Source organism: Simochromis diagramma, unplaced genomic scaffold (genome assembly GCF_900408965.1).
Source record: "Simochromis diagramma unplaced genomic scaffold, fSimDia1.1 OVJJ01000421.1, whole genome shotgun sequence".
Lineage (NCBI taxonomy): Eukaryota > Metazoa > Chordata > Actinopteri > Cichliformes > Cichlidae > Simochromis > Simochromis diagramma.
In genome coordinates, this window is record NW_024387250.1 from 5,560,497 (window position 1) to 5,580,863 (window position 20,367).

The 20,367-nt window shown below is 42.3% G+C and overlaps 1 protein-coding gene across 1 annotated transcript; it reads left to right on the top strand.

Annotated features, from left to right (window-relative positions):
* The first annotated feature begins 68 nt into the window (after window positions 1-68).
* Window positions 69-19,949, top strand: efemp1 (EGF containing fibulin extracellular matrix protein 1). The gene is made up of 11 exons (XM_040001616.1): window positions 69-266; window positions 870-973; window positions 1,123-1,168; window positions 1,407-1,655; window positions 13,522-13,644; window positions 13,732-13,851; window positions 15,104-15,223; window positions 15,350-15,469; window positions 16,249-16,375; window positions 16,465-16,657; window positions 18,205-19,949. The coding sequence occupies exons 2-11, from the start codon at window positions 893-895 to the stop codon at window positions 18,364-18,366; spliced, it is 1,341 nt and encodes a 446-aa protein (XP_039857550.1). The 5' UTR covers window positions 69-266; window positions 870-892; the 3' UTR covers window positions 18,367-19,949.
* The last annotated feature ends 418 nt before the right edge of the window (window positions 19,950-20,367 follow it).

The following is a 20,367-nucleotide window of genomic DNA, read 5'->3' on the forward strand; positions in this document are numbered from 1 at the left end:
TTGCTGATGGTTTACTGCACCCCGGTGAGAGAAAAGCCCGGAGTCAACCTGCCCGGTACACCGCCCCCCAGTGTGTCATACTGTACTAACCGCATGTTCATCATTTAAGCGCTGCTTGCACTCCGCCAAGCATCTGACATCCACTGCACCGTTTGCACGATAAAGGCCACCCTGCTTCGCGCACAGTCGGACTTGCAACAACAAAGACGCCGGGGACGTTTAGTTCGGCTTGCCGGGAGAGTTTGGATATCCGCAGGTAACTGCAGGTATGTAGCTAAGACATCACGGGATGACGAAGCACTTGCGCACATCGTTCTTACCAACAATGAAATCAATTCATCGAATGTGAAAAATGTTAAGCTGTTGAAACAAGTGAGTAAAACTCCGGTGGCACTTGTTTCTCTTGCAGTTCGCTTGTTTCAGGGAGTTGTCCAGTAACAAGTGTCAGGATCTTGAACTGTGATGAACAAAGCAAAATCAAGAATAGACACGCACGTTACCGTGTGATTAGGCAGCTTGTGTGAGGAAAGACGTGTATTTGGCAGGTACAAAATATTAATCAACCCGAGGTCTGCATGCCTTCATTTTCATAACCCCGATTGGCACAGAGGGGGCATGTTTACGCACGATCTTTACGCGTGTTACGCACTAATCCTTTAGGAAAGAAACGACAGAAAAAACACTCGGTTGAAGTCGGAGATTTACCTGGAGCGGTGCCAACATAAACAACACGTCAGCAGGGGGAAATGTTGGGACTCGTTGAGTAATGCCATCAGCAATGTTATAATTGATACTAAAAATCGTAGGCATGTCAGGCAAAAATGGTCCTGCACACTCAATCCACTTGACGTCTCCGCATCCCGTTACAGTACTTCTCCGACGTTTGGTCGACATGCTGGGGATCTGTGTGTGTCTTTGTGCGGTTTTTGCACATGTTCTCTCTCAGGAGGCTGAAGAGCCGGTCTCTATTACAGTGAGTAAGCGTACCTTTTTTCTACCTGTCAGTCTGTGTTTAATACAGCCTGACATATGCATGCTGCTCAGTTTTTTTCATTTACTGATGTACAGCTCGAGAGTTCCTGAAAGGATACTAAACAATGCGTTGTTGTATGTCCTTCACAGTGCACAGAGGGTTATGAGTACGACAGAGTCAGAGAGCAATGTAAAGGTGAGAAATTACACATTTATGTAGCTTTTTATACTCCTGTTTTTTTTAAAACGTTTTTCCATGTAAGCTTAATGCAAGTTGTGCTTTATCCAAATACAATAATAGCATAAATAGCATAAATAGCATATCTGCAATCTTTCTTTCTTTCTGTCTTTCTTTCTTTCTTTCTTTCTTTCTTTCTTTCTTTCTTTCTTTCTTTCTGTCTTTCTTTCTTTCTTTCTTTCTTTCTTTCTTTCAGACATTGATGAATGTGCCCTGTATGACGATGCATGCAAAGGAGGGATGCAGTGTATCAACCACTTTGGTGGATATCTCTGCCTTCCAAAGAGCGCCGTCATCTATATTAGTAAGGACGGTGAGCAGGTGCCGTTGCCGGACAATCCTGTCCCTGCTGTCCCACCAGACCAGCCTCAGCCCCCGAGGGGTCCTTCTCAAAGCATTCGGTGCCCACCAGGACATGCTGCAGATGAGCAGAACTTCTGCAAAGGTAATATCAGCAGCCCAGAAACTTTTCCCCCTCTCCCTGTGCAGATATATGATTATGGGAGGTACCATGAAAAATTGGCTTCCTTTTTTGTTTTAAAGTGCTTTACAGCAACACATGGTGTAAACACACGGTTATCTCAGGAAGTGGTGCTGACATACTCCTCAAGAGAGAAATTGGCTTCTGTCAGCAGCACTAGAGGTGTAACCATGAAATAAAGTCCAGAGGTTTAAAAAGGATGGTTGCCACATTATTTTCAAGAGTTTTTAAATCTTCCAGAATATTATAGGTCTTTGTCCTTTGTGAGACAGATTACATCCTAAAAATATAGATACACTTTCAGCCACCCCCCTTTTTCTAGCTGCTGTGTTCTGCAGTGTAGTGGCAGAATTGTTTTTCAAAGTGTTTTTATCTCCTTAAAAAGAGCAGTATGCTCTTTTTACACTTGGCAGGGCTACGCAGGTATTTGATAATTACTTGCTAACGACTTTAGAGCCCCAGTAAGCTGAGAGCTCAAAAGGTGAACTGTTCATCCATCTGTCTGACAGTCATCAACAGCTTAACTATGCATAGCTGCCAGATGTGTTGCAAGCTTCTCATTTTTTTGTTGTTTTTTTTCCACTCTGATGTCATGTTTTCAAAACCCTTTGGTTGCTCGCAGCGTGATGTTTTTGGCCAGAGTTCAGCTTCTTCCTTAAATTCTTCTTGTTTTGGGTGTTGAAGTCCTGCGCTTCGGGGGGGAAATCAAGCCACTTTTGTAAAATTCTGGTGAGCTATGTGCTCACATGTACCCCTTACAGCTACAGTAGATATCCCCTGCGCCTTTACTAGGTTGTGGTTTTGGTAGCTGCGCAAAGACTGCGTGGGTGTGATCTTGTGTTTGAGAAAAACTCTTTGATCTTCTCAAATAGGGAGTGGTGGGAGATTCATTCTTTGTCTCACTAACACACTCACACACACACACACACACACACACACACACACACACACACACACACACACACACACACACACACACACACACACACACTAGTGCCCTTAATTGTTACTTTGTGCCACACAGAAGAGAGAGAATATTTGAAATCATTTGTAACCCTATACAGTACATCTAGTTACCATCTGTCTTAATGTGTGAGAGTTAAGTGGAAAAGACGCCCCTTTATAAATCTAATGCAAAAACAAAGTGCAGTAAAGTACAGTACATGTGTTCAGTGATTAAAAACTCCTCTCACCATGTGGTGTGTGGCTGTGTGGTGAGGTTTGCGGTCGTAGCGCTCCAGTGAAAGTAACAAATTTGATTTTACACCTGGGACAAAGATATGTGTGAGGTGCTTTATGTGTTTCTCTGAATTGGAACCCAATTAGGGTTTATTAGAGTGTAAAACATGGCAGCATATCAGTTAAAGTAACCACATAAGCGAGCTGGCATGGGTATAATACCTATTCACTGGTGAGCTGTTTCAGTGCATGGGCTAAACAATGATAGGCTGTTGCTGTCAGTGTTATTGCTTTGAAATGACTGCAGTTTTAACTGGAAGGCGTCTCATGCTGTTATGTGGGCGTATATTTTCACTGCTCGAATGATATAATCCATGTTTACATCAGTCTCCAGTTTCTCTGTCATTACAGTTAACAGAGCTACAATGAGCCAATTGTTCTTGGACACAGAATTATCTTTTCGTTTTTGCACCGCAGCAGCCTTTCTGAACAGCTACGTACATATCTTGCTACCAAAGGAATTCCCATTAGCTTTCAATGGGGGAAAACCTCAGTGTATCAAATAGCGCTTACATCAGGCTCCTTCCCTGCAAACTCACCACTCTGTGGAGGAAACCTGGAGTGCAGAGTCAGGTAGGGCAAAGGGGACGATGAAAGGCGGACACTGACTAAATAACCACAGAAGTGCCGGAGCACTGACCAAGCCAGGTTGCACCAGCGTCATGGGTTGTGCAGCTGCTTGCTGTTTCAGTGACTTACTGCTGAGTGTGTGGCGAATAGCAGAGAGGTCAGCTACCAGCGCTGCAAAAAATGAAGCCAATTTTCCACAGTGCAAATGAAACTGAAAAAAAGGAAAAGCTTCTCTTAAGTGCGTTATTCTTTATGCTGATTAAAAGCAAAACAGACCACAGAATATATAACACTCTTCAACCTCGTGTTTTTGTTTGATTTGCAGCTTGAGAAGTCATCCCTGTGCGGAAAACTGTTTGCAAAAGGGGGCTATAAAGCCCTTTGGTCCCGAGTGAGAACAGAGGCTTAAGCGTGTGTTGTTGTTGTTGTAGTGACACAGTGTAGGGGAACTTGGCACCTTTCTCCAGCCAAGCAGAGAAGCTGTGAACCTTGACTATATGTATGACAGCTTAATGATTCCTCACGTTTCCACGACCTCCACCCACCCTCCAAAAACATACAACATACATTCACTTGTGTACCCCGCCAGGTGATGCCTCCAAGAGAGATCACTTCCTCGGACAAATGACAGCTGAATCGGTCATAAATCAGGAGAATAGTGTGAAGCTCTTGTTTCTAGATTCTTTAAAGCGTACTGTATGACAATACACCCTCACAGTTTAGAAATCCCAGCTTAACTGCATCTTCAGTATAATCTTTGACAGATAATTATACCTTATGTCTTTGCGGGTTGTGTTATTCTCCTCGCAGGTCTTAAGTTTACATACTTTGGCTGGTGCCTATTTATTTTTCATCTCTAAATTAGATACTCATGAGCTGCAGTATGAAGCAACATGCCACTCCTGTTTACCTGTCTGGTTTCTTGAGGTCATGTAGGCCACATTACCACCTGCATGCCTGACTAATTTCAGCTTTGCCTGTACGCTCTTCACCTGCAGTGGCCGGAAATTTTTCCTAAATATGTTCTATTAAGGCCGTTAAGCCCCGCATGACGGAGAACTTGTGTATTTTTCCGAACAAGGCCAAGCGCATGCAATAACATTTTTCCACACAGATGCAATGCACTTGGGAGGAATATCTCTGGAATGTTAGCCGTGGTTGTTTTTTCCATTTGCTCCCATCTTTTGTGATGGTAGGAATTACTCACCACCTTGACAGATAAGCATCGGATCGATCTGCGAGGAGCAGGAATGCAGGGAGCGGAGCGAAGAAAGAGAGCCCAGCGGTTGCAAAGCACAGCGTGACGCTGCCAACAGGCTTCACTATTTGACCTTTACAGTTAATTCCTACAGTTCCACTTATTGTTGGCTCATCCTCGCATGTGCAGTTGATGATACAAGCCCCAACCATGAGCCTTTGCCATGCCATGGACAATGTAAAAAGATGTGAAGTTAAACAGATTGCTGTAATGATTTTCTTCTTTTTTTCCTTCTCAGGAAATTCCTTTAGATGTTATCTTATTAGTGTTTGTTTCCTCTCCAAAAATAAGCGACAGAAATTTGGAAAACGTTTTGTTTTTGTTTTGTTTTTGTATTTTTTTCACAGAGAATGAAGCCTTCAACTCTAAAATTAAACGGATACAGTATACGCCAGATGTTAGATTAAAACATTATGCAGCAATTTTGTTGCTTAGCAGGAGGACGCTGGATCAAACACAAAAGATTTGTTTAATGAAAACATACCCGCTTTTGTTTACTCAGGCAGTAAGACACCTGAAGCACACCTTTGTACCCGTTGAACCTATCTATTACCAGCAAAGCTCATACCTTCCACCTGTTCCCAAACTCGTGATTTGCGCTCGTCTGCGCGATGCTGCTGTTCTAGCGCCCTGTGATTTTACTGCCCGGCTCTTTTGCACCTGTTACACTGCAGCTGCACCTTCGGGCTCTTGAACTGCACATGCTTTCTGGGTCAAAAATAGTTTGTTGTTGCGATAGATTAGATGGGTGAATTACCATGAAATTTGGTACAGACATTTTGCTCCAACTTCCTGTCAGGATGAGCTGTAATAACTTTGGCATTTCTGTTACAGTTGCAAGTGTTTCCTGCATGTACAGCCTTACAGAATTACAGAGTCAGGCTCTAAATGGATTATTTAGTGTTGAGCCATTGAATACTTTATTCACTTCATATTAGCTTTATGATTATTTGTATATTACTCTGCAAAGGTCTTGAGCCAACCCTCATTTCTTAGTATTTTCCTAGAAAAAAAGGAAATAGGTGCTTTCTGTTCTGTTCTCTGCCAAGATGATCCGACACGGCTTTAACAATGTTCTGGGGAGGCCAATCCATGACTGGTTGTGTTCCACTGTGTGATTTTCTATCTATGTATATTTATACTGCATTGCCAGTGTATCTGGAATCATTGTCATTCTGAAAAATAAAGCTGCTGCCAATCAGATGTTTCTCTGATGATATTAAATGGTGGACCCAAAACTAATAGTACAAGATTCTCAACACCATTGGATAAAATCCAACCCCAAACCACGACAGAGCCTCTACCGTGTTTAACAGACAGCTGTAGACATTCACTGTTGTATCACTCTCTCACATACCGATGATGATTTTAACCAAGAAATTCAGATTTGGTTTCATCATAAGACCTATTGTTTTAAGGACATGACTTTCATATATATTCTTTATCTGCTTGCATAGTGCTGTATAGAGGGAAAATATGACTTGTTCTGGAAGTTGAGTGACAACTGAAGTCAATTTGTTCCCTAGAGATGAGATCAGTCCTCCAGCTCATGTTACTGCTCTACATTGGGCAATATCCTGGATATAAGCTCAGCGAATCAGCACCTGGCTATTAAGTAAGAAGTAATGTCAGAACTGAAATGGCAAAGGCAGTTTTGAAACCATGAAATACTGTGTCCACCAGAGAGATCTTCCATGGCCACAATATGTGTAAGCCAGGTAATTTATGTGATCTGCACAAAACTTTCACAAGTTATGTTTCAGAGTCAGCAGAAGTGATTCAGAGATGCTCGATTTCTGACAGTTAAAGCTCACTTTCCATTAGCAAACGGTGCCAGGAGGCCTGCTGATGTTGCAACTTCTCAGCCTCGGATAAATGACACAAAGCTCCTTTAACACTGTTTCTATTTCTCGATCATAGAAACGATTTAAACAGCTACAGCCTTAGTTTTGTCCCCCCCCCTTTCTCCATGAAAAATAAACACATGGAATCTAAAAATACACTTTGCAGAATGATTTCCAGCCTTTCTATCTTTTAATGGGTATACCATGGTGACAGTATTTCATCAGCTTCCTTACGCTGCCAGAGAGTGTCTTTCAGCCTCTGTGAATATAATCAAACCATCATGCAGGCAGCCCTGTTTTTGGCCTCAGCCGTGTTGCTGTACAGTATGTTGTTATTGCTTATGGTTTGCTACTGGCTCCTTGCTGCCATCACATCAACAATGGCAGAGAGGAGAAAAGGGGGAAGCAGCTTTGCCGTGCCTCCTCGGTGCAGGCGCTTAATGTTGTTGTTATTATTCTCCCTGAGGTCGGTGCCTGTCCAGTGGCCAGATGCTTCCTCCTCTGATGTGCTTACATGTGTTGATCTTTCCGTTTACCTCATGATGGAAAGGGACACAGGGCTGCTATAAATCACTTCTTCGCTCTCAGCTGGTTGACACACACATGCAATCGCGAGCCATGTTTAACACACTTTTTCTGCTTTTCTTCGAATGATCCCGCTGTTATTTTGAACATGGTTTTTTTTTTCGTTTTTGCAGCTTTACTCCTTCAGTGTCGGAAATTACCTTTAAGGGCTGTAAATGACTGCAGCCCAGCTCCTGGCATGTCAGGCGAGCAGAGCGACTGATCTTCTTCGCGCTGAAAAGCAGCAGAATTGCTCAGCACTTCTTTTTTTTGGTTGTTTTTCTAGACATTTTCAGAGTAACAGGAAGGATTATTATCAGTAGGGAATGCGGCTGGCACACTGGACGGATTTTCAAGAACGTCAAGAGCGTGCCCGACCTTTACAAACGTGTGGAACAAACTCACAAATCAGTTAGTGAGTGTCAGCATGACTAAAACTCCCGTTTCTCCTGAACAATGAGAGCGATGAGAGGGGAATCTTGGGAGTGGTGCTATCAGCAAGAGCATAGAAATATTTCATGCCCTAATACGGATGAAAATACACGGAATATATGATTTTAGTGTCTTGAATTCTTTGATTTCTTATCTGCTTCGTGTTTGGACTTGCTTTGAAAGGGGAACACCACCACTCCCATTCGTCCTGGGGTTGCATTCAAGCCAGCGATAGCTGCATTTCACACTGCATTGCAGAGAGAACTATACACAAATGAAACAATGTGCCGTGTAGCAAGGGATGATATTACAATAGATGGTGTATGACATGCTGATAAATCTGACATTGTAAAATTTTATGGGCTATTAACATCACACATCTTGCCCCCTGCTTGCCCAAAGATTGAATTATCCAATAATCAGAGGGAAACAGAGATGCTGTCCAACAGCAGGATGGCTCCAACTGTTTTGTTTTTTGGATCAGCTCCTGCTTTCCATTGCAGTGGTTCAGTGAAAACAAGATTAAACGCTCTCAAGTGATAATTACAACAAGCCCTATCATGTCAGTATAAATCTGGAGCACGCCACACATTGTTCTGAATTCAAGCCAAATAAATTTTAGGCCCCCATTTTGGATATATATTAATTTCCCCCCCACTAAAACTCATATATACACCTTTTTAGAGTGCATCACTCCATTCCATAAAACATGAGCAGCTCTAAAAAAGGCCATTTAATGAGCACCTCAAACAGGACCTCCGATGCACGCACACCCACTCATCCATAAACACACACATACACACACTCACATTCTTTGAGCTGCCGCCATTCCCGTTACTCCCCCAGCTCCCACAAGGCATTTAGAATTAATCTCCTTGAAAAGCAAGGAGGTTTTAACTCTGACATCACATATGCACACACGGCCATAAATCTAACTTCAAATCTTAAAAAAAGCCAGTTTTTGTTTAAAAAAAAAAAAAAAACTCCACCCTTTTTCTTCATTCTTTCCTTCCACATCTTCCACTCTCTTGCTGGACAGCCTTATCTTTCCCTGTGATGTTACAGCAGGCTCGCTCTTGGAAGAAACTTGCAAGCTATGTTGAATAAACGTTGACAAAAATCTGACCTCGGGGAACAGTCACTTCTCCCCACACGCAACACATCATCACATTTGATGGCTTGTTGCAGTTTTCCTGTCGAGTGTGCAGCATGGCAAACTGTGGAGACTTTATGGGACCTAGGAGCCAGCCAATGTGGGATAAACTCCCGCTCCCCCCCTCCAAACACACCCACACGCACATGCTTACACAAAGTTTTGGGGAACTTTGTATTGGCAGCTCCTTAAAGGTTTAGTGACAAAGTAGCAGTTACCGCAAGATATTCCTGTGAATGAACCTTTGGATTGTGTTCAGCACATATGCTTTTATTTAGACCTCTCCAAGCTTTCTTCCAGGAGAGGGAAGATGACTCTGACTTTTCCGCACACAGAATTTTCATAGGAGCTACACTGTTCACATTCAAACTACTTAGTCATATCCATTTACTAGAAGAGTTCATGGTCTCTACACCTTGCTGAGGAAATGCTGGGACACAGATCAAACATATGTTCTGTACACCCCTGACACCTTGTTCATTGATTTAGGTAGCCAGAGCCACTCTGACCAACAGTGGCATAGATGTTGCTGGACTCATGCCAGCTAAGTCGCACTAAAATGAGTCCAAATGCACTGATGTAATTCCGGTTGGCAGCAGAACATGAGCAAATGCTGCTATCAGGAGTGGCCATCTCGCCTTGAAGCTGCTGGCACATGTGGAGCAGCTCAGGCTCAGATTTGTCCTGAATTAAGTCAGAAGAAAGTCAACATTAAGTTCAGTCAGAGGTGCTCATTCTGCCCATGAGCACTGGCTTATCCCCTGAAGTTAGTTTGTGAACTGCTGTTATGATTCTAGTTTAACATTTTGGCGCTAATGTCACATTATTTGAACATGAAAGTAGTTCTAATACTGGCTAGCTGCAGTGGTTAGCTTTGTATGGTCCTAAGTCACTTTGATGTTAAATACAATGCCGATATTAACAGGCTTTCCATAAAATATATTTCCCATTAAATACTGAACAGCGACTGCTTTGTTAGTCACAGTGGCTGTTCCCTTAATTTCTTATAATGTTAAACTCTAATACAGTCTCAAACAAGGATCTTTAAGGAACTATTAATAAGAATCGAAGCACTCCAAAATACATATGTAATACATTTAATGTGCCGTGGCAATAAGAAAGAATGGGGGCGTTTTAGTCTGTGGTTTTCTGTCCGTGGCATTTCTGATACATATATGTATACAACAATCATCAATACAACAACATTAACAAAAGAGATAATGTGCTTCATCCACATTCAAAGATGACCAAAGTATACATTTGAAAACCCATAAACAGGTTAAACATTGCATGGAACTATGTGTGTACAGAAATTATATGCACGTCCTAGGACCCCCAGTAAGGAACTACAGACATGTTTGTGTACACCATATAATAGTTATAAAATACAGAACAACATTTCCTTATTTAATCATTGTGGATTCACTGTTTGCAAATGATATACTGTAATATCCAGTAGGCATCCCCTTGGAGAAGTTTCAGTTCAAGTTTGCAGGTTTCTCTACTCAAAGTAGAGTATTTTAATATGGCAGTCTGTAGGTAGGTGATTAACTCACTTTTTGAGCCAGCTTCAAGTGGTCAATTGAGGAACTGCATGTTTCAGGCCTGAATATTAAACCTTTGGGTCTGGGGATGCAGTGTGGACCAATCAGAAGGAGGTTAAACTGTGAACTGATTTGTTATTATTATTTATTAATGTTCAAATGATTGTAAAAATAATGGCATTGCCAGTTTGTGTTTAGTTCTAAGCAAACACAGCTATGCTTTTGCAACTTGAGTGAATCTGCGTGGTGACGTGGCAAGTTGCCATATTTACACGCAGAGCATTTCACTGATATCACGGATTTGTTGATGTCTGGCGGTAGGGTAGCGTGAACACACAAGACTGCTTTTTCAGACTTGTATTGTCTGAATCTATTATATAGCCAGAAGGCAAGGCATTTCCAGTCTAAATGAATCACCAAATACCTCCAGTAAGTAGGTGTGGTTATGAGTCACAGGGACTTGATCCTGGCTTCTGACTGCTGTCTTCTGTCTAAGTAATTGTTGACATTTGTTCAGACGTTTTTTTCGTGCTGTACATATGCAAGATTACATTTCCATTATTTCTCTGACACCCACTTCAACCTAATTTTTCTTGCACAGTGTTGCTACTTTGCATATTTACCTGTCAAGGCTCGTAGTCTGCCATCAACCCGCTACTTAGCACAGGTTTCAACAGTATAGCAAGGTGATTGTTTTTCACTCCATCCATCCATTTTCTTGGAGCCTATCCCAACTGCCACTGCGCAAAAGGCAGTGTACACCTTAGGCAGGTCACCAGACAACCATTCAGCTTCATGGTTTTAGACTTTAGGAGGAAGCCGGAGTACCCAGAGAGAACTCATGCAAACCCCAGCTGGCCGCCAGGTTTAGGCTATATATTGTTCCCAGTATTTATACCCATCACCTTTGGATCTTTGTGGTAATACCATTGGTACTGGTATTACCACAAAGATCAAATGTTTACATACATTGCATGTGTGAAATCTTCTGTTCATAATCGGTTGAGTTAGATTTCTTTTACAGGTTAAACCTGGATGCTGCACTAGCAGTGACAGAGGCATTGGAATATAATGACAATAGTGTCATTGAGCCTTTGAGTTGGGATACTGGGACAGTATCCCAAAGTGTGATACTGAGCAATCCCGGCACTTGGTTTCTTGCTGACATTTGGTGCTGTTTTCGAATGTCTTTTCCTAGATGTCTTTCAAGCCACATCAGAACACAGATTTTCCAAAGCAGCACTGCTTTCATCTTTGTCCTCTACTAAGTGGGTCAATGAGCAACAATCCTTATGTGTGCATTCCACACTTTATGCAGTTTGCACCTGTTGTCTCTAAGGTGGACCTTTAGATAAGCCCTGCTTTTGTCCCTAATGTACTTCATCCTATCACTGCGCCCCCATAGAGCTGAGAACCTTTCAGCCCTCTTCCCTTTCTTTCCTTTAGGGAGTGAAGACAACTTACCTTCTGTCTGGCTTTTCTTTCACGGGCTCTTGCGCAGCAAATCAAGCCAATTTCTCACCGGCATCAGTCCCATTCGTTGAGGAAGCTGTGGGGCTGGAATATAAGGCATTTGAGGCACTCAGGGAAGGGCATGATCCTCTTCAGGTCTATCGCATGAAACATTTCCAGGGAAATATGAGTTGAATTATTTGTTCAACAGAACTTTTAACTGTCCTGCACTGATTTGAATGTGTCGACTGATCATTTATTCTGTTTTTCAGTTGTATTTGATTTTTATCTAAAGACTGCAGGGAGGTTATTAATGTCATGTCTTCTAGAGGACACAGTGTAACTATAGGTTTTTCGTATAGCTTTACACCTTCCAGGCTCTTGTGACTACTGTTAAGTTACACACGTGCCAAACAGCAATGCAGTAATAGTACCCTCTTCTTTTCCCTTGTGTGTGGTATTGAGGATAACTGTCTGTCATGCTGTTAAACCAATTCCCAGTGGCTGTCTGCATATGATGGGTTGCATCAGACCACCCAAGAGGCCTGCTGGTGGGCCTCAGAGATGAGAGTATACACCATTGGCATATTAATAGTTTGTGTGCGTGTGTGTGTATGTTGGGAGGTAACCATGAGAAAAGCCTTTTTTAAGCAGATCTGGCTCTGAACTATCCAAAGTTGGAAATGTGTTCGTAGAATCAGCATTAAACGTAGAATCGTCTCACTGGCGTCTCATATTTTGGAGGTTTAATCAGTTCTTTAAAGTGTTATACATGATGTTCAGAACCAGTGGATGTCACACTAGAGCATCGACCAAAACTGAAACTGACTTGGAGCTCTTTTTGTAGCTCTTTATGCCTCAAAATCTAGACAGTGATACCTCTGCTCCTTATCTATGCCAGAAAGGCGCTTTTAGCTTTTGTTTCTTCCGTAGAGTAAACTCTGGAAAGTCGCCTCTGGAAGCTGAACACCGCAGCCTGCACTTTGCCATCTTCCTTTTACCACACAGTGTGGGAGGTCACGTTCTCATCCTCCTTATAAACACCAGGAAGGCCTACAGTTTCAAGGGAGGCACTCACATGTATTAACATGCACGTGCGGCCAGAGCTGCTACCAAGACATTAAACAGAGAAGCTCAGATTACAGCTCATGCAGATTGTACGTATGACAACATTTATTTAAGACATCTTGGAGGTAAATGTGGGTTTGTCATTTTTGGGTTTGCGCTCCTGGAATTCATTCTCACCCGCTTTAAAGCTCGCCGTACTTTTATCATCTCACTATATGTGAATTATGGTTTGAGTAACAGAAAGTGAATGTGTTTGGGTCTGTTTTAAGTTGATGGATGTCTGTTGAGAGAGCAAAGCGTTATGGTAGACAGCACATGACTTATCAGTAGAGGTGTTTCTCCCTCTTTCATACTCACACACACACACACACACACACACACACGCATGCATACTTCCCTCTTCAAATAACTGTCTTGTTAGTTAAAGATATGATCTGTGTTTTTCCCCTCACCCAGAGCTGCTTGATAAAAGCCGTCTTTATGTAATCGCCTGCTCTCTGTGTGAACATGTGTGTTTATGCCCATGTGTGTAATGTGATGGTGTCAGTGGTCACACATTTTGCTGCCTGTGGAAAACAGTTTACACATCACAGAGCTCATGCGGTCCAGGCACGTCCCTTTGCTTTGTCTTCCATATGTTCTTGTATAATCGACTGCATGCAGCTTTGTCTCAGTTTGTGTGTGCATGTGTGTGTGTTTTTTGCAGACATAGATGAATGTGTGACAGGCAGTCACAGTTGTGGTCCCGAACAGGTGTGCTACAACACCAGAGGCTCCTATATGTGCCAGTGTGCTCAAGGCTACCAAAGGAATGGAGACCTCTGTGTCGGTAAGTCTTTATTATATAAAATGCTTTTTTATGTGATTTTTATTAACCGATTTAAACTTGTTCTGCATGACTCTTGTGTACCCCCAGACAGAGATGAGTGTGCCACGACCCACTACTGCATGCACAGGTGTGTGAACACCCCGGGCTCATACTACTGTGAGTGCAAGACAGGTTACAAGCTGGTCAGCAACAACCACAGCTGTGTTGGTAAGCCACTGGAAATCCATGCTGTGTGTGTGTGCATCGTTTTCTCATTTGCAGAGGCATCAATATCAAGACTTTGTACTTTTGTACTTTATTTTGTATATAATAAAGGCTATCAAGCTGACCTTTAATAGCACTTACAACTATAGCTACTCCTCCAGACAATCAATAATCAGTAGAGGTGGCTCGGGCATCTGACCATCTCCTGGCTGCCTCCTTGGTGATGGTTTTTGGGGATGTCGTCCTAGAAAGACGACTGAAAAGACATCTTTACATCTCACAGCTGGCTTGGGAACACCTTGGTGTGTGTGTGTGTGTGTGTGTGTGTGTGTGTGTGTGTGTGTGTGTGTGTGTGTGTCCCAGAAGAGCTACAGGAGGTGGCTAGGGAGAGGGAAATCTAGCCATCTCTGCTTAGATTGCATTGCTGCCCCCTTGACCTTGAACTGGATGAGTGGTTCTTCTAGACTGATCAATTTAATAGATGTTTAATATAAATATACGGCTAATAATGACCTAAATAAAGTTAGGTAACTAAGTAGATGTGAGTAGAAGAATGTTAGCTCAAGAGTTAGCTACCAAAGTCCAGTGTTCACACTGACTGGGTTTGTCTCACTCCTCAGTTTTTTGACATGCAGACCCTTGGAGGAAGTCACCTCAACCAAACAAAAGGTGCAAGCAACCTGAATCCACACTGTAAATCTCCTGAAGTCAAAGGAAGCTGTTGAGTGTGTCACAGAGATGTTTATCTCTGAAGCATATTTAGAAAACCTGTGACTGGCTGCCAGCTCCTATCTATGCAGAAACATGTGTATGTGATTTAACAAACACACATACGCAAGCTGAAACATGTGTAAGTCTGTTTCTGTTGAGCGTGTGCAACAGTGCAGACTGTATCAGTCTTTCTGCCTCTTTTGAACTGAACTGATTTAGCGATTACAAGTTTATGACAGTTCAGATCTGCTATCTTCTGGGAAATTTCCAACTCTGCAAAGAAAAAAATGGTCAGATAATTTGACAGGTTATGAAAATTACTTGATTTGGTAAAAAGGTGTCATGAAGTGTAGGATTGTGGACCCAAATGCAGTCAACACAGAAGGATAGTTAACAGACCAAGACAAGGTCGGGTGGGAAGAAAGCACTATTTACAAACAAAGGAAAACCAGGAGCCTGGATGCTGGAGGGTAACAACTAGAGGGTGAAGATAAGATTGTGTCCATATACTGTACTCTTTGTAAAACCCCTTCTTTTGTTTTAGATGTGAATGAATGTGATGCAGAAAGCCCCTGTCATCACCACTGCTACAACCTGATTGGCTCCTTCCTTTGCCAGTGTGACCAAGGCTACGAGCTGGCTCAAGACACGGTCTCCTGCCAAGGTGCACACACATGCACACTACATGCATAAATGTAACCATCCACATGCAAACACGTTCCCGGTTGTTAACGCACACTGACTTGTTCTACTCATTGTCTACTTTTGTGTGTGCATGTTTTCTGCGCAGATATCGATGAGTGCGGTTTGTCCAGCTACATGTGTCAGTACCAGTGTGTTAACAATCCAGGAAGTTACTCTTGTGAGTGTCCACCAGGATATCAGCTCCAGGCAAACCGGTTGTGTCAAGGTATGGCAGTCCGCCCCTTTCCTTCCTCCCATAAATCAGTTTTTTATTTACTTTTTGTGTTCATTCGTTTATTATCTATCTCATACCCCGGTCTCTGTTTTCCAACACAACAAACTTCCTCTACATAAACTCTTTGAGGATAACTGCTGGTTATTCTTCCTGTCATCATCTGTTTAACCTCTAAAGCAGACCTTAAAGCCACCAGTACTGTCATGGAAAGAATGCCGAGGTTAGGCAAGGCAAACGCACAAACTTCGTGTTGCCTTGCTAAGCCACCTCTGTGAATTTATATGCATGATGTTGGTTTCTTGAAGTGGATTTATTTGAAGGTCCGGCATGTTCTCAAAGGGAGAGCTGTTATTTTTTCCTTTCCCCCTCAGTCAGGTGCAAGCTTTATAGATGGAGCCATGAATCTAGCCTGTTGTGTCAGAGGGACGTTTTGGTGATGAATCCAGGTTGCTGTGCCAGAAATAGCCCTGCGGTTTGGGGCACACTTGATGGCTCTATTTTCATGGTACTGAACGGAAAGAGCTTTAGTTAGAGCTCTGTGGGGTTGCACAAGGGGCTTCCCTCCCTTATGGATCTGCGGGTTCCTTCTTCTGTGTCTCCACTGCCAAAACAAATGCTGTTGCAGCAAAAAACAAAAAACCAAACCTCTTGTACATAACCTGAACTTTGACTGTGCTTACACAGTTCTCTTTGAAAATGCTTTGAATTGTTATCCAACTATTTGACTTTTCACTTACTTTTCTCTCTGTCTCTCTTCCAATCATCACCAGACATAAATGAGTGCGAGACGGGAACCCATAACTGCCAAGATGATGAAATGTGCTGGAACTATTATGGAGGCTTCCGCTGCTACCCCAGAAACCCCTGCGAGCCACCTTACACCCAAACATCTGAAAAGTCAGTAAACATCACAGGCTCTTTTGATTCTCTCTCATTTGCACAAGAAGTTTCAAAAGGTCTGTCTTAATTTTTGTGTCTGCTTGCAGTCGCTGCATCTGCCGGGCTCAGACTGATTGCCAGGGTCTCCCACCATCAATTGTCTACAAATACATGAGCATCCAGGCAGAGCGGACTGTGCCAGCGGAAATATTCCAAATTCAAGCCACAAGCATATATGCCAACACACACAACACTTTCAGGATTAAATCTGGGAATGATGGAGGGGAGTTTTTCCTTCGGGTATGTTGATGGGGAAAAAAACAAAACAAAAACTGGGTAAAATAATTGTTACGATGCCTGTTGGCAAAGGGGACAAACTGGAGAACCCACAGCTTCCCTGATGCTTAGCAGTATCCACATTGATTGTCACCATCAGTCATCATAGTAACTAAAGCTGGTAGAAATTAACTACATTTTTCAGCCCCCCCCCCCCCCACAAAAAAAAGAAAAAAATTAATTGAGTCTGTCTGTCTGGTAGATGTCAAGATATTTAATTAATAACTAATGAAGTCAGCCTCCATATGTCTAATTAAAAGCCAGATTTCCCATAGTGGTCCGGGGTCGAGGTCAACATGTTTTAAATACTAGGACAAGACTGTCTCGCTGTGTTCCATATACCTGCAAGTATTTCACAATAAAAAAGACCTTATAAAGTTATAGTAGCATATTGAGAAGGCACGCTGAGCGTGCTATATGTTTTGTTACCAGTTGTTCATATTGTGCTTTATTAACTGTGACACCATGGGTGCAGTGGGTAGCTAGTTTCATGTGCCTGTAGTCAGACGGTAACATTTTTCATGAAAGTTAAGCAAAGTACTATCAACTGTATGCTGATATCGATCAAGATTGAGTCACTGTGCTTTGAAGTATTAACTGCATTTGTTCTACTTCTATACCCGGTTACCTTCTGTAATTCATTTAGATAAATAGTCACTATTAAAAGACATATGGTGGTTTGTTTTAGTCTGTTGAACCTACTGTACACTCAGTGGCAACTTTATTAGTTTGTGCCAAGAAAATACTCCCCACACCAATACAGCACCAACTGGCACAGGGCATGATGGATCACTGCATTCATGTTGTTAACACCAAATTCTGGCCCTACCATCTAAAGCTGGGGTGGGTAACTCCAGGCCTCGGAAGCCGGTGTCCTGCAGGTTTTAGATATCACCCTGGGTCAACACACCTAAATCAAATGATTAGTTCATTACCAGGCCTCTGGAAAACTTCAAGACATGTTGAGCAGGTAATTTAGCCATTTAAATCAGCTGTGTTGGATCAAGGACAAATCTAAAACCTGCAGGACACCGGCCATCGAGGCCTGGAGTTCCCTACCCCTGATCTAAAGGTTGCAGTAGAAATCAGGACCCGTTATACAAGGCAATATGCCTGTCTTCTTTTTTCTACTTTTAGTGAGTCTGTGAAAACTGTAGCTTCAATTTCTTGTTCTCAGCTGATAGGAGAGGGACTCAGTGTGATCTTAAAAAAGTTAAAAAGCCGACTTTCTTCAAGGTTCGACATGTTGTGCACTCAGAGATACTCTTCTGCTATAAGTGGTTATTTGAGTCACTGTTGCCTTCCTCTCAGCCGGAAATGGTCCGGCTAGGCTATGTGCCTACATGCATTGTGTTTCTGCCATGTGATTGGCTGATTAGATTAAACAACCAGTTAAACGGGTGTACATAATAAAGTGACTGGTGAGTCTATATTACTAATGTAAAACTGTGTCAAAAAAGATGCAATTTGCACTCACATGCTAACACACGGATTGATTGTACTTTCTGCAGCGTTCCACCAATGTGAGTGCCATGCTGGTGCTTACCAAGCCATTGACGGGCCCCAGAGAGTACGTCGTGGACCTGGAGATGATCACTCACCATTTGACCATGAACTACCGCTCCAGCTCACTGCTGCGGCTCACCATCATCGTAGGGCCCTACGCTTTCTGAGCGGCTCAGTTCCCAACAGCGCACACAAGTCTGTAAACATGGCAATGTAACACAGCAGATGCCTGTATCAGCATAACATACTTTACATTTTCATATACATTCAGTATGTAATATAGGCTGCCTCAGTCTCAAACAGCAGCACAGCAGTTCCAGTTGCTCAAGTCAGACCACCTTCTGCTATAACATGACCACTGGGCATCTTTTTCTATCAAGGTGTTGATTAAGAAAGCACCAATCTTAAAACGTAGTACTTTTTCTTTAGTATTTTGAAAGATTAATCATTTTGACATAGTTTTGGAGTGCTTGAAGAATAAATGCAGTGTCTTCCCCATATCGTGATTGTCTCACCTTCCCGAGAAATCAGGAACAGAGCAGTGGCACTAAGGAAACGAGGCCTATAGGACACACAACCTAAACCTGATGGGTTTTTGATGGAGCTGCACCTTCGTATATCCCTTTGTTCAAACTAGAATTGCATACAATAACCAGTGTGTGCCTCATTTGTAAGTAAGAGAGAAAAATCTATAGAAATGTACATGTACACGTATCCAGTATGAGCAGCTTTTGACCTTGTGAATCACATCCTCTGTTCTGTTAATTGTTAGGGGTTAGTACTGCTGCGCCCCGCTATTTGTGCAAGTTTCTGTATAGTTTGCCTCATGAGTAATAATTTCCAGAGGAGTCCAGGAACAGTTCAAAAGTGTAAAGGGAGGGAATTAGCCTGTAAGTTGAGAGAATACTTAACTTTATGTTACAGCAGGCCTACTCGTACAATTTACTCCCAGGAGTCAAGTCATGTACATACCTAGGTAACAAATCAGTGTGCTGACGTGTGAGAGGGTGTGAGTGTGTGTGTGTGTGTATGTTTGTGTGTGCGATTGCCTTTGTTTATGCATGCAAGCAAATGTAAGTGTGAAACGCAGAGGGGATAGAAAGGGAAAGAGTGAGAAAGAGCTTGTTCTCTGCCCCCGGGTTTGGTGGATGTGGTCAAGCTGTTTATGCGTTTCTGTGATACCATCCTAACAGCTTTCGGTCACAGAGGCAATAACAGAGGTTTTTGAACTCGAGAACACGTACAGGAAATGACAGTTTTCATAATACAACTTGGCGAATTGACCACTCGTTGGTGCCACAGTGATCCTCCAGAGGAACAGCTGGACTTTCTAATGTCAGTCCCAGTCAAAGAAGTCAGGCTGGCACCAGGCTGGCTTGCGTGATAAAGATAATTACAGTGTTTTGCCCTGTAGCTGGTTCATGTGCGACACAGGGGGATTATTAAAGTGTTAATACAATGCCACCAGACTTTTGGCAGAATGAGAAATCTTTCACTACCTGCTTTGCCTTTTATGATTCCACGTGTCCACTCTGGCTTATTGCTGAAACACTATAAACTGTAGATATACAGCACTGAAAACCACATGGACAATCACCATGTTGTCACCACTCTGTAGGTATAGAAAGTTATCCAGCTTTTCCTAAAACCCTTTAATGTGGTTTCAGCAGTGATCATACCGTAGTGCCTTAGAGGTATAAACATGAAAATGTAACACTAATCTTATCATTTATGCTGTCAAAAGAAAAAACAAGAAAAATGTTAACTTTCTTCCATGAGATGCCTTAATGTTTTTTTTCTTTTCTATTTAAATATATATTTTGTCATATGTACCTTATATTGATTGTACTCTGGAGTTTAAAAGTTATATTGTTGAATAAAATATGATGTATAAATTGGGTCAGGTTGTTCTCTCTTTTTTTGCCCAACAGCACAGAGGAACAGCTTTAAGATGTGTGAAAACTAATCGCAAGAGTCACGCACCAAAGTAAACATTTTCTGACTTCACATATATTGTAATGGAAAAAGCAGCGGCTGGATGAAATGCTCTGCTGCTCCCCTCGTGCTTTAGGGAAAACGTGAGGATGATTTCATCTGAATGTAACAATGATAAATGCAGTGAACATGATGCCATAGCCATCATATCTATCTTATTTAAGGAGATCCAG

Coding starts and splice junctions, on each gene's coding strand:
- efemp1 (XM_040001616.1), top strand. CDS start 893: ATGCTGGGGATCTGTGTGTGTCTTTGTGCGGTTTTTGCACATGTTCTC. Junction 1,169..1,406: donor AGTCAGAGAGCAATGTAAAG/GTGAGAAATTAC, acceptor TCTTTCTTTCAG/ACATTGATGAATGTGCCCTG. Junction 13,852..15,103: donor CAACAACCACAGCTGTGTTG/GTAAGCCACTGG, acceptor CTTTTGTTTTAG/ATGTGAATGAATGTGATGCA.